Consider the following 14460-nt stretch of genomic DNA (forward strand, 5'->3'; position numbering starts at 1 on the left):
ACGTAGAGAAGAGGAGCAGGGATGGGCAAAACAAACGAAAAAAATGTTTGGATTTGATACCAGAAGCAACGTCAGGGAAGGTATCTAAAAAATCTGAATGTGCTTCCTTGGAAGAAAGAAGGTTTTCATAGGAGAGGAGGTGAGAAGTAGAGAAGGTTAAAGCAGAATAGAGGCCACAGTGTGTTGGTGTACCAGTGCGAGCTTGGTTGCCTGGTAACGGTTGCAGGGTAAAGTCTCAGCAGTGTGATTGGAGGAGAGTCTGGTGTGACTCAGCCTTATGTTGCACAGCCATTCCTCTGTGAAAAACAACAGAGGCCTGGAAAAAAAATTAAACCCAGCAGTTGGACAGTAAAGGCTGGAGACACCGCGCTCTGTGCTCGCCATTTAAATCAGTGAGATGTTACCAGGCCGGGGCAAGAGACGACAATCGGGTCAGTCAACTATTAAACTCCGTTTGCTGTATTTGCAGTGAAGTGTGTACTGTTAACAACATGATAAGCATCATTTTTATGTCCATACAATACGTTTATTTTATAATGTGACCAAACTTCACCCAGGCTTTATTATATTTACACTCTAAGGTAGACAAAATTTTCCACAAGAGCAGATTCTAGACATGTAAAGTCTTTATCAGTCTTATCAAGCATGTCCATAGCTATTTGTGTGTATGTGTGTGTGTGTGCGTGTGTGTGAGACACTGTGTCTCCATAGTGTTAAATGAGGGGTTTCCAACAGTAGAATGTTAAGAGCCCCCATGAGACAAGACCCACCTGGGAGACTGTTGATGAGGGTGAATACTCCATCCACCCACGATCTTCACATCCATCCTTTTTACTGCTCTATACCACCATTCATGTTGTGGCTGACATAATGTTTGCCCCAACAGGTAAGTACTAATGCTATCTAACAGAGTCAATTCAATTGGTGAGGGTCTACATACCAGTAAAGATGGGGCAGAGCTTCTCCCAGCAGGTGATGCCACCCTCTGACGTGAACTGACCCAGGGCGACCTCCAGGAAGAAGACTGGCAGACCTCCGCCAAACAGGAAAATGAAGTAGGGGATGAGAAATGCACCTAAGTGGAAGGAAGGAAAAATTGAGTGACAGCTGCAGACATGTGAAAACATAGTAAGCATGAATTCAAAGCAGGGCAATGTGAAAAAATAGAACATGTCTGAAAAGCAAGTCTACCATATGTAAATGAATAATTGTAGTATTTTAAAGGCTTACCTCCACCATTCTTATAGCAGAGGTACGGGAAACGCCAGACATTCCCTAAACCAACAAAGCCGCCGGCCACAGACAGAACAAAGTCCAGCTTGCTGGCCCACTTCTCCCGCTGGGGGTGTTTACCCTCCGCCTCATCTTCAGGCCGGGTGCCAGGGCTCTTACCAGGAGACGGCTTCAGAGTGTCCTTATGGAAATCCTTCAGGCACTGAAGTTTCTCTTTTTGAGCCATTCTGTAGAAACAGGAAACAGACAAAGAATCCAGTCAGAAGTGGTCTGAAATGAATCCTCCTTTGAAGTGTTATGTTAAGTTTTCAGTGTTTCAGCATTTCACATAAACCTCGAGAGAACCAAACAGCTCTGTTCAATATATTACAAGATAAGTAGATTTTCAGACTTTAACAGAACCACATGACGGTGGCTGGCTACATGCCAAAGTGTCTGCTAGAACAACACAGTGGCAACAACCCAGAATCTTCAAGCACCTGGCCTGTGGCTGGTGGTAATAGTTTCTCAGTCAGGCTTAACCAACTTAAATCTTTGATCACTTAAATCAGTGATTGAACTCTTGTTGAAAGAGGAGGGGAAACAAAGCCTTTATAAAGGCTCTTTGGGAAAAAATACCAGGAGCTTCACTTTGGAAATTAAGTGTTCAAGTAATTCAGAAACGAGAAATATATGACTTGCTGTCGCTTCCAGCCATCTGATTGTCAGCCTGAGCTGAACTTCAAATATAATAATTATTGGTTTAGTGTGAGGCTAAACCAGGTGCGCAGGATCAGCCAAGCCTTCAGGTCCCCTGAAGGAAACACCTACATTGGCCACAGTTAACCATTTAGCTACACTTAAATGGGTTCCTCATTGAGATACAGACAGCATCTGTTGATGATTATTTGTTATACCGTCACATTTTATAATCTACCCTTTAAGACATCAATTACATTAAGTAGTCTGAAGGGCGATGGGTTAAAGAGGAGTCTTTTTTGGCTTGGTTTCTTGAACTGTCTTGTTTTACACCAGCAAAGTTTGAGTGTAAAATTGGCAACAAACATAGAGAGATAAATTAGGCTTCCCTTAATCATGTAAACTGTTTGTGCACACCATCATTACCGAACCACAAAGCTATTTTCTTGGCTACACGGGTGTGGTACTTGTTGCCAAAGCAAGTGAACATATCTTGTAATGATACCCATTAACATTCGGTTTCATTATATTACATATCTGATTATATCAACATTCTCAGGGCTAACACTGACTGTGAAACGTAACCGGAGGTATCATTTTATCTTAAACTAACTTCATTTATACTCATGGTTTGGTTTGGTTCATACTGCACTAGAAAAGCTTAATTGGTTGATTTTTTTTTGTATTTGGCTCATTTATGTTTTTATTACTCAGGAAAATAGCTTTTAATCAAAATTCATAATTCATGTGTAGCAAGCAACTTGTAATTCTGCCAGGCTAGATAGTTTGGCAGCAGAGAGAAGTCCAACCAAATGAGTCTCCAGTCTATTTGCTTAGTTGACTCTCAGCTCATGTTACTCTTAAGTGCTTTCCAAGGAAATGCTACTTATCAGATGACAGCAGTCAGAAGCCCATACACTCTTGGTGTTTTGGTTGTTGGTTGTCTTGGAAGAGGACTGAAGCTGACTTTTTCAGGTGTGGTCATTGTGATCTGCCCAAATAAACTAAACTAAAGAAGGGACACAGAGCAGTGATACTGAGTAGAAGTCAAAATATGCCAATGGATCAGGGTTGGGGTCCAATAGTCGGTTCCATTTTGGATGCAATTCAAAGTCTGATATTTTAATCGGAGAGTCGAACAGATCTTTCATCAAATCTTTTCTTTATTAGCCAAGTACACCTGCTAAGCTCCCCGACCACCAGCACCCCTACACATTAACCCTTGATTTTCTATTTCCATGTTATATAACGGGCTATATTGAGGCAAATAAAATACATTACTAGACTTGTGTTTGTTAGGTGTGTTTGTATATACAGTACGTGTAAGAAATTCCAATGGAGAGATTAAACAAAAAACAAAGTACGATACTCCTGCTCTTCGTCCTCCCTCCCTCCCTCATTAAAACTATTAAATGACACCCGGAATGGCTGGACGTCTAGCCAGGCCGGTGACACAACCAGAGCTGTAAATTTCCACCTGGCAGCGGCAACGAGAGAGAGAGAGAGAGACGGACGTACTTAGTAGTCAGCAGATGTCTGTCACTGTGGAAAATGTCATGTCTTTATCTCTTTCCATCTGCCAGGCTGCTGTGCACTCAGCTTCTCTCTCTTTGTCTCCCTCATTCTTTCACTCTCTATCTTACTTTCTGCACAATATTTACACTGGGCAGGATCAAGGACATGACTACATTTTAGATAAATCCCCTAAGGCCTTCCCCTTTGCTGCCTACAGATACACACATTTTGTTTAACAATTCGTAGTTTCCAAAATCCTGTCTTTACTATGAACATATTCCAGACAGAAAAGCAAATTTTCCTTGAAAACATGAAGAAACAGTGAAAAAAAGGATTAAATACAGCAAGAGAATATTTCCATTGAAATTTGCTCATATGGAGCCACCGAATACTGAATTTGCATTATTATTGACCCATTTGTGCATCCCAGGTTCCCTCAAACAAGTTAATGATCTCACAAACACACGCATTTCACTTCAAGACTAACTTCCTTAACAGTTAATTAATAACACTGACAGGAAACTGAAAACACTCCCTTTGTGTGTACTTGTGTGTGTGTGTGTGTGTGTGTGTGTGTGTGTATCAGTGTCAGTGTGTTGAAGTATTTCCCGCTTGGAGAGACAATGGACTCCATTACGTCTGTGATAAACTGTTAACAGCAGTAGATAGTAATGGCCATGTGTGATAGTGATATTACTTCCGACATAGAATTGGACTGACATACTAATGTGAATAACAATGCCAGCTAGAATGTATGAGACATATGGGGAACTTGTTGAACACTGCCTGCCACTGTCTTTGACCACTGAGAGACTGGTGGTAATCTATAACCTTATGTTCCAGGATCTTAATCAAGTATACTTTCAGAAAAGCATCAACTTTAGGCACAAACTGTGTTTGCTCATTTAAAAAAGTAATCTGACTTCAGATGGGCTCAAATGTGATTATTATGTTTTGGTTCATTTGGGTACAGAATCAACAAACTGGATTAGCACCTCTATAGAGTCGAGTGTCATTAGCAAATAAATACAAGTCAGAAAACAATTCACAGTCTTTGTGAATGATTACCTGCAGTGGTAACACGTAAAGACTGAAAAGTAGAGGACCCAGAATTGAGCCTTGTGGCACTCCATGGAGGCTCTGTTACCCTGTATGACAGTTACTATTGAAATAAAATTAAAAATTGTATACCATGTAAATAAGCCTGTAACAACGTAACAATAGACAAAAAAATAACTTTCACCTAATTCCTTATCCCTTTATCTCTAAGGAAAACCATCAAATACAGAGCAAACAATGTATCTTAAAAGGTTTATCTCCAATACTTTTACATAGAGCTCATAGAGTGGTTTTGTTGTTTTGCTTTTACAGTTGTGTTACTCTCTATTCTATAAAAAATAGAATAGACAGTTTAGACAAAGGGCTACTATCCTCCTCTTTGTAACAACAAAGAGTCTAATATAACATAAGAACTGGGCATGCAGTCCTTTTTACATTCTTAAAAAATATTCATTGCAGGCCTTCAATTCGAAACCTAAACCAAATCCAAATCCAAATCCATAATGGTGTCACCCTGTGCAATCAAAAAAAATGCTTTCTATGGCTGATATACTTACCGCTGTCAATACATACACATGACAAGCAGCGGAAATGAGTTTCCTTTACAGGGTGGCTGGGCTCATCCAAGAGAAGCTCAGACATGTGGAGCAAAACTGCCGCTTATTCACTTTAAAAGGAGTCAGTTGAGGTGGATTGGGGATCTGATTAGGATGCTGGCTAACTTGCTGGAGGGATTACATGTCCCATCTGGCCTGGGCTATGAGCTACCTTGATTAATTTGCTGCCTGAGCACAGATAAATGGTTGAAAAAGGATGGAACTGAGTGGTGTGCATAAGTAGCAGTAGCTATGATGACTGATCAGTGAAAGAGTGCCACCTAGAGAAGCTCTAACAAAAAAACTCAAAGATGTCACCATACTGTTTAAAAGTCTGATTATTAGACAAGGGATTGGTGGATTCCTGTTCCAAGTAAAGAGTCTTCAGTAAGTCAGGAGGGAGTGAAAGTCATACTGGTATGAATTCTCAGATGTCAGAGGAGATATATTAGCAGGAAATGTTGTTGTTGCGCAGTTGCCTACAAGATCTCCAGAGAGCAAGACTGGCCGTGGGAACTGCAATGAACTGTGGGACGATTTAAAGCTCAGGCCAAAAGCTTGGTGTAAAACATAGAGACTCATTGTCTGGTGTTTTGTGTGTGTGTGTGTGATCCCTAGGCCCAGACTCTGGACTTGCATATAGTCACTTCAGAACCCAGCCAGCACCACACACACACTTACTTCACTTCCTAACCACTTACATAACACACTATCCTATTTTAAGACCATGTACATTTCCACTGGACTGGCCGCCTATTAAATCCACTCCTGTCCCCCCTCCTCCTCTGCTCCACATTACTTTCACTCCTTTTCATCAGCCTCCTTCTCCTCCACTTCCAATCTCCTTCTTTCCCTCTTTTTCTATTTTTAATTAAATTACATGTCTAATTATATGTTTCAATGTTGCAAATAGGCTATTTAGGCCATTAGTTTATAAACAGTGATTGGCCTTGTTGGATTTTTGTCTTAGGGGTTGTAAATGCAATTATTCTTCTCATCCTCTCCAGCACTTGTTCAGTTCTCCAGGCATTTCCTTCATCCCCTCTATCATCTCGTTTGGAGCCAGAACCTTCCAATTAAGGAGTGCGGGGTGTTGCCTTTCACGTTAAGGAAACACGTCCTGCTACCTCAGAACTGCGCAAACGCTAGCTAACTGGGAAGTAAGCTAGTACCGGGCAGTGCACACCTGGGCTAACGATAGCTACTTTAGCTAAATTGTGCTAACAGGACAGGTATCAAGTAACATTAAACCTAACAAGATTTTGCGACTCAGTGCAAGTCCTTGAGCCAGGGAGAGCAGCAGTTGAGCCAGCTGTTAATCACAGCTGTCAATCAACACCCGGACGGCAGACATCAAAGCGACTATAAGTCTTCAAATCTTATTAACGGAGCAGTAATGATCACTTGTTAGAGGACCCAAATGTAGCAACTGAGACAACAAAGACTCAGTATTTCGAGAGAGAAGTTGACATTTTTAAAATGGGAGTCTACTGGAGCCAGCATATAGCGGCATTGCACATTAAGATGTTTCCGCATTGGCTTTAGCCTCAAGCCATGGTAGTCGCCGCTTGGTCTCCTCTTCCCTTTTCTTCTCCTTTTCTTCTTATGTCACTTATCTTTTAATCAGCTCCTTCTCCTCACGCTTCTTCCCACTCATCCTCCTCCCATCTCCTTGACACTTCTATCTCAGTTGCTCCTTCTTCTCTTCATCCTCTTGTTTTTCCTCCTCTCTTTTACATTTCCCATTCATCTGTCCCTTCTGTTCCTCCTATTGCCTCACTCTCATTTTATCCCTTCTCTCACTTTCATTTTAGAGAAATAGAAAGACAGAAGTTCTCATGTGAAAAAGATAGGGAAAGAACAGGAGGCAGAGAAAAGGGAATAGAAATAAAGGGAAGAAATGAGTGAAACAGAAGGTGAAAGAAAGAGCTGTTAAAAGTTAGCCGAGAGAGAGAAAGTGAAAAAGACGGGGAGGTAAAGGGGAGGCAAAAACGAAGAAGCGATAGGTATGCAGTTACTAGAAATTAAATGAGTCACAGAAAGTGAGAGAGCGTGAGAGTCAGAAAGAAAAGAAAGCCACAGACTAATAGAGATGAAAATAGATTCAACTGATACAGATAAAAAAGAAACCGAGCAAGATTAGAGGAAGCACAGAGCGACTGAGGAAAACATTGATTGTAAGAAAGAGTATCAGAAGAATGAATGTGCACGTCAGAGACAGAGAGAAAAACTGTCCGAAAGAGATAACAGGAAGTTTAAAAAGTTAAAGAAAAACAGAAAGATGCATTCCTTTCAGTCTTATCTAACTAGAGTCAACAGTCACTATTGATTCTTCCTAAGTTTTTGTGTTGTGCATTCTTGCTCCACTTCACCTCCATTATTACAGGTTACAGCAAGTCAATAGGCTTTGCTCCTGTTTACCTAAAGTGCCATTCATCTCACAATCAAACACTCCAGACATTCACACTCTAGACTGTGTCCAAATATGACAACTATTTCTTTTAATTCATATATTTATCTGTAACCAATATATAGTATAAGTTTCACTCTCAGATCTAAACTTTCCAAAAACCTCTACTACACTGACAGCAGTACAACATGGAGGTTATTTTAGTAATTCAGAAAAGGCCTGCGCTGATTGAGATCCCTGTTCTCATTCTGAGTAAGTCAGTTTAGTGCTAAGCTGCGGTTTTATCATTTTAACCCTGCATTCATGTCATATCAGATATGTAGGGCTTGCAAACTGCTAACTTGGAAATTTCACAAGAACTCTACAGAGGAAGATCACAAAATAAGGGGATGTTTTTTGCCAGTAAGTCTGAGTCATGAGATTAAAAATAATAATAATAAAACAAGAGAAGAAATTTTGGAGATGGCACTCAGCCTCCTTTTTGTATAGTTTACCCTTTCTGTTGCTAGAGGGAGCCAATGAAGAGAACGGAGAGTTGTCAGGCTCGTGATCTCAGTCTTGACTCAGTCACTGTGGCAGTTAAGCATCGCAACATACATTGTTATAACGGAAGTTCATGATTATTACACTACATCGCATAAAAATCGCATGGCTTCATGTTTTTTTAAACCTGGTATAACAGACTGGCTACAAGGGGGTAGAAGAAAGAAGCTGTATACACGACACTGGCATATTATCATTGCCACAAGCACATAACTTGAAGCCTGACGAGACAGATTCTCACGTGATCTTGTGATATCGCGAATCCGGCTGACTCGCAAAGTAAGCAGCGTCGAATCAATAGCTGATATCAAATAAGTAAAAGACTTCTGTGAAGGCTGCTCTCATGTATCCTCGCTCATGGCTCCTCAGAGAGCCCTCCTCGCTCCTCAATCTTCACTCCTCGGAGCAGAAATAGAACGACTTCCAGGTCAAGCGAGGATCGAGGAGTGAGGAAATAGGCTATCAAATGAGAGACTTGAGATGTACCCCGTGTCTGTGTTTCACTGAGGGCAGGGATCCACGGTAATACCCGGAGCGGACTTTTGAATCCTCTTATCCTTATTCACCATAAAGCACACGACTCCTCCATTTTTCTTTCAAGAGTCCTCTGTCACTGTCCGGTATTCCAGGTTTTTGCCAAGTTTCGATGAAACAAAGGATATTACAGTTCCTGATATCCGGTTGGAAACTGATGCAAGCACAGAGGTCGTCCAGATTATTATGCAACACCTGTACATTGGCTAGCAGGATGCTTGAGATGCAGAGATAGAAGCAGTGATGGTCTTGCTTGTTTATGTGGTCGGGATTGTAGCTGGTGTTTATCCACCTCCACCTTTTTCCCCGATGTTTACTCTGATGTTTACATTTGAAAACCTCAACCAGCCAGGTAACAGAGTCAGCAGGAGAGTTTACAAAGTGGTGAGATGACCGTTCCCCTATCCTGATGAGTGACTCGTAGTCATATGTTATCATTCTGCAATATTATTCACAAAAAAAACAACTAATATTGTAAAAATAAACATAAATAGCATATGTTCGCATAATTTTAGCAGAGCTAGCAGAGAGGTGACTGGATAAGTCCTTGCCCTCTAGAACTAGAATGATCTAGATGATCAACCAAAGGCGAAAATTAGCCCTAAATACCAGAAGAATTATGTATTACTCTCCTTTAGAATAAACCAGTATTTATATTTACAGTGTAAAAAATAATTTTCTTTTGTCTAAAAGAAGTAGAAATCTTTCTGACAAAAAAAAAAAGATATCTCCACCCAAGGTCCACCCACTTGCTTGTCAGTTGTCGTGGAACTGTAGATGTTCAAATTTTCCGTTCTGAGCACCTCTGGGATTTCACATCCATGTTGATTAAAAGTTGAGCTAGTCAGTTCATTCCTGACCTCGGAAACAGCAGCCGACAAAACAATCTCAACCCAAGGTTCACCCACCCGCTTGGTTCTGGAGCTTTGTGACATTTCACACAGTCTTCATCGGTTGTCATGGAATTGTAGATGTTTAAACTTTCCAAGTTACCTACTGATAACATATGACCCATTCAAAAAATAATTATATTACTTTACTTATTACTCAGCAGCAAAAGTAACGCATTATATTACTTCTTTACTTTCATTACTCAGGCATCAACTCCGTCAAAGTTAAACAACTCAAAATCCTCCACACACACACACACTGCATCTTTTTTGTATTTAACATGTAGAAAAAGAAAATGAGATGTTGGTTTAACAAGCAGGCAGTATACAGTTTGGAAGAAGTCCCAACTTCAGCTGCACCATTACATACACACCCTCCAACTCTGAACTACACCAGCGTCAGGTGACTCTTGAACGTAGGTATACCTGTGGCTAACGTTAACAAGCCAGCTAAGCTACAAACACAACTTTGGAATTAGCGTGAGTCACATTTCTCCTCCTCCTCCAGAGCATCTGTCAGCTGACGGCAGAGACCACTCTGATATCAACACTCCATTAATCCTGGTAAGACAGCGAGCACGCCGACCGCCCGAGTGTAGACATAACAGAGCATTACTGGGATTAGTAACCATAATATAATTACTGAAATTCAAACTGTAATCCCTTACACTACTCGTTACTGAAAGAAGTAATAACATTACTGTAACCCATTACAAGTAAATGCAAGATAGGTAAATGAAACCTTTCGAAAACCTCCGACCACTGTTCAAACTACAACTACAAGCTCTGATGACATTAAAGACACTGTGTACTAATGTGAGTGTATGTGGGTCAGTGGTTCATGCTGGTTAAAATGTACAAGAGCAATGAAGGTCCAGAGCTGAAGTCAAGGACACACCATCAGAAAAGTTACACAGCAGCTCCTGCAGCGTAACTGGGTGATATCTTTATTCACTGTATCACCACTCCCTCTCTCTCTCACTCTCTCTCTCGTTCTCAGTTTTCATTTGCAGAAAAATACTCTGAGAATGTCGTCGCGCCTGTGGCTGAGATTTCACCAACACACATACAGACATGTTCCACTAACCTCAGGTTACTTACTCAATAAATGATTTAACAGCAAACAAGCCTGCAGCTAATATATCAGCTTCCACTGCTGGTTTGACAGACTGACAGAAAAACAAGCAGCCATCACTCAACTTGTAAAAAGTTACAATACACTTTTAAGGCTGCGACTCTACGATTATGTTCATTATCAATTAATCTGTTGATTATTTTCTCAATGAATTGATCAGTCATTTTGTCTATAAAATAATAAAATGGTGAAAAGTGTTGATCACTGTTTCCTAAAGCCAAAGATCCAACCTAGAATGTCTTGTCTCATCCAACAACCCAAAGATATTCAGTTTACTATCACAGGAGACTAAAGAAACTAAAAAATATTCACATTTAAGAAGCTGGAACCAGAGAATTTGGGTTTTCTTTTTTAAAAAAATGACTCAGATGATTCATAAATTACCAAAATAGTTGGCAATTCAGTGTCTGTTGACCTTTGCAGCTCTATACATTTTCACTTGAATAAATATAAATAAACACTACAGTTATCCAATCTATTCAGTCCATGGAAGCTGTTAGATCTGCATTTTATGTGTTCAGGTGATGCATTTATCACCTCATAATCGGATGAAGAACTGGGAACTTGGCATGAGTAATAACTGGCTGAACAGCAAGTGAAAGTGCGCCACCCACAGAAGCTAAAACTCCATCCAAAAAGAAATCAAAGGACTCAGTTTGATTGACAGGTTACTTTTTAAGTGCATCGCAGAAACAAATCATCATGAGCCGAGCACCAAAGATGCAGACAAACTTCAACAAATAAATTGAGGATTACTACCAGTAATCTTGGATTATGAAACCTTTGAGTGCATCAGAGTGGTTTGAGGTGTTAAAACGGTTGCGATTCATTCGTCAAACTCTTCCGTTCCATTCCAATCAACCAGCTCATGTGTGTCAAGTCGCAAACACAACAGTCATCCAAGCCCAGGTTTTACCACAGATATGCAGTTCAGATAGCAGTGGTGAGATTGTGAGCTCACAGTGACCGATTTAACAAGTTGTCACACATCAGCTCAACGATGACTCTACAGCAGCCAAGATTAGATTAAACTCAAGGCCAGGAGATCACACACACACAAACACACACACGCAAACACAGCGGTGTGTATTTACAGAAAGATTGGACTTGTATACCAATTTATTGGCCAGTCGGTGTCACCTAGATCTGAAAAAAAGGAGGTTCCTCCCCAACTGACACTTCGATGTTACGCGCTCTGTTTTTTTCCACGTCATTCTACATTTTGCTTAAGTGTTGTTCATCAACAAGAACAAGAGTTTCTTTGTCCCATGATGGTCTAAATTATGTTTGGGGTGTCTTTTTCCATCCTGACAAAAGTCCAATTCGGGACAAAATGGTGAATCTTTGCAATTTCTGGCACAATATACCAGCTACAAACTGGTAAGTTGCAATAAAAGTGTCACCCTATGAAAGCACATCATCACTCTGTGACACCAAATATGGTAATACTCAAATGCTTGGGGCTTGATAGCACTGTGTTGACTCTAAACCGGTTTTAAAAGCAGCTTTTCACCACTTTTTTCATTTAAATGTTGAAATTGACTTTACATATACTGTATGAAAAATTAATAATATTAAAAAATATATGTTTAAGGAACTAAAGCTCAAGTTGTACCATGTGGATGACATCTTTATTTCAATACAAGGCTGCCTACATGTTTTGTACGTTGGTCTTTGCTAATAAATAACACCAGTACAAAGTTTGTTAGACTGTTGGACTTAACAACACTGGGTAATTTTCCAACATTGAAACTGGTCCAAAATGGAACCAGTTACCTACTATCGCAACCCAACCCCTCTCAAGACACTTGCCACTCCCATTAAACCTTTTTTTTCAGCCAAGACATATGGAAGCCACACATGAGCCAAGACACACCACTAACAGAGCCAATAACGAACATCTAATACGACAAGACTTATTATAAAGACAAATCAAAATTTGCAGGATGTGTTTTAAAAAAAAAAAAAATGCAGTTCAACGTGCATTTGATCTTTGAGACTCAACTAGATGTTGGAAACAGGCTGTATATTTACTTGCCATGCAGTGTCAAAAACACATAGCTTACTTTATTTGCAGAATCATCCAAAATAGACACAACTATAGTTTTTCTGCATATGGATATAACGCTCTAAATACATGCCTTCATTGTTAAAACAAGTGGTTAATCACTGAGGCTTTTTGTCAAATAGATCAAATTACACCAACAATCGAACAGAGAGAAAGAAAGAAAGAAAGAAAGAAAGAAAGAAAGAAAGAAAGAAAGACAGAAAGAAAGAAAGAAAGGCAGAACGAGCGAGTGTGACAGAGAGGGAGGAAAAGAGGAAGCGAGACAAAAGGTAGAGAGGCGCTGGAAACAGAGGGGGAGACAGATCGGGGGAAATAGAGAGCGACAGAGAGAGAGAGAGAGAGAGAGAGAGAGAGAGAGAGAGAGAGCGGGCGCGAGAGAGAGAGAGGAGGAACCGCGCGATGTGCAACGTGCGACTGATGAGCATCTCCGCCTTCTCACTGCCGTGCGCCTCACTTCCCCTTTCTGCAACACTTCTTTTATGCAATTAAAAAATATATACTTTAACGTTTCTCTATTCACTATAATACAAAAAAACATATGTTTAAAAATCCAGATGTAAAAGGATAAAAGACTGTAGGCTATGCATATATAAAATACCAAAATTAAACACAGAGCTGAAAATGAAGAATATGAAAGAATGAACATATTATGACATCTTCTGACATCTGAACCTGAAGAGAGAGATAAATAGAATAAAAATATGATGTTACTGATAAAGAACTTGACGCACGCATCTGGACGCTGCATTTAACACATGTCACATGAAAAAGACATGAGTGGGAGAAAAAAAGCCTAAATAAAACATTTTCACTGATCAACCCTGCTCGTGTTTTATTTAAAGCTATTAAAAAAATTGCACATCGCCCAGTGATCTTTCGTGAGCGCACGAATCAACGCACACAGAGAGCAGCCTTTATCCAAATCTACATCGCAGCTTCCTCCACCAGGAAACATCCTTGCAAACACGTTGCCAGTAACACCAGCAAAAAATACAACAAAACACTGCAAATTATTTTTTTTCCCCATCCATAAATGCACAAAAACGCTTTAAATGCTCCTCTAGTTTTGCACACAAAAAACATCTACTCAATTTCATACACAGTAAAGAAAGAAAATGCGAATTATTATAATAATTCAAATAAAAATCATAAGAAAACCGACTGAGAGCAGCACAGCCATCCCTCCCAAACCTGCTTTATAGGTGTGTAACGAGGATGTCGTTTTTTTTCCGTTACCTGCTATGTTGATGTAATTTTGTATGTTATTTTGTCCTTTTAATGTCCTTTGAGCGCGGTCCCTTGTCCGTGTCCTCTTGTGTCCGTAGGAGAGACTGAGGGTTGAACGCGTCCGTAGCCTATATTTTAGCCTATTTATAAGCCTCTCTTTCTGACCTTTGTCTCTTAAAACGGGGGGACCGGAGACATCAGCAGCAGTGGAAAATCACCGGCCTGCCTCCTCACAGAGCAACAGGAGAGCCGTGTGTTGGATGCCTTCAGGACCCAGAGGCAACGTCGGAATTTTTTCAAGTTAGCGATCACACGAGCAAAACAGTAGAAATGGACTTGATTTACTCGCTCGTAATTACTGACATGTTTTTACTTCAACTGAATGTTTTACCCGTGAGCTGTTGTAATAAACTATGTGACAATTGGTGCATTTTTTAAAATCCATTGGATGAATTTGAAAATGTTCCTGAGTAATTAATATGCTAAAGGCATGGGATTATACCACAGTATCAACTCTTGGAATTGCTGTTGTTGAATAAACCTGACTAGTTTTGTTGTTTTTTTTAAGATTG

The 14460-nt window shown here is 40.1% G+C and overlaps 1 protein-coding gene across 1 annotated transcript in view; it reads right to left on the bottom strand.

Moving 5' to 3' along the window:
• Nucleotides 1–14092, bottom strand: part of LOC137180979 (sodium- and chloride-dependent taurine transporter-like) — a 37674-nt gene extending 23582 nt beyond the window's left edge. The window contains exons 1-3 of the mRNA XM_067586299.1: nucleotides 13898–14092; nucleotides 1231–1460; nucleotides 941–1075 (exon numbers count right to left, since the gene is read on the bottom strand). Coding sequence (XP_067442400.1) covers nucleotides 941–1075; nucleotides 1231–1459 — 364 coding nt within the window. The 5' untranslated portion in view covers nucleotide 1460; nucleotides 13898–14092. The remainder of the gene's footprint in view (nucleotides 1–940; nucleotides 1076–1230; nucleotides 1461–13897) is intronic.
• Nucleotides 14093–14460: the final 368 nt, after the last annotated feature.

The sequence above is a fragment of the Thunnus thynnus genome, chromosome 4 (genome assembly GCF_963924715.1).
Source record: "Thunnus thynnus chromosome 4, fThuThy2.1, whole genome shotgun sequence".
NCBI lineage: Eukaryota > Metazoa > Chordata > Actinopteri > Scombriformes > Scombridae > Thunnus > Thunnus thynnus.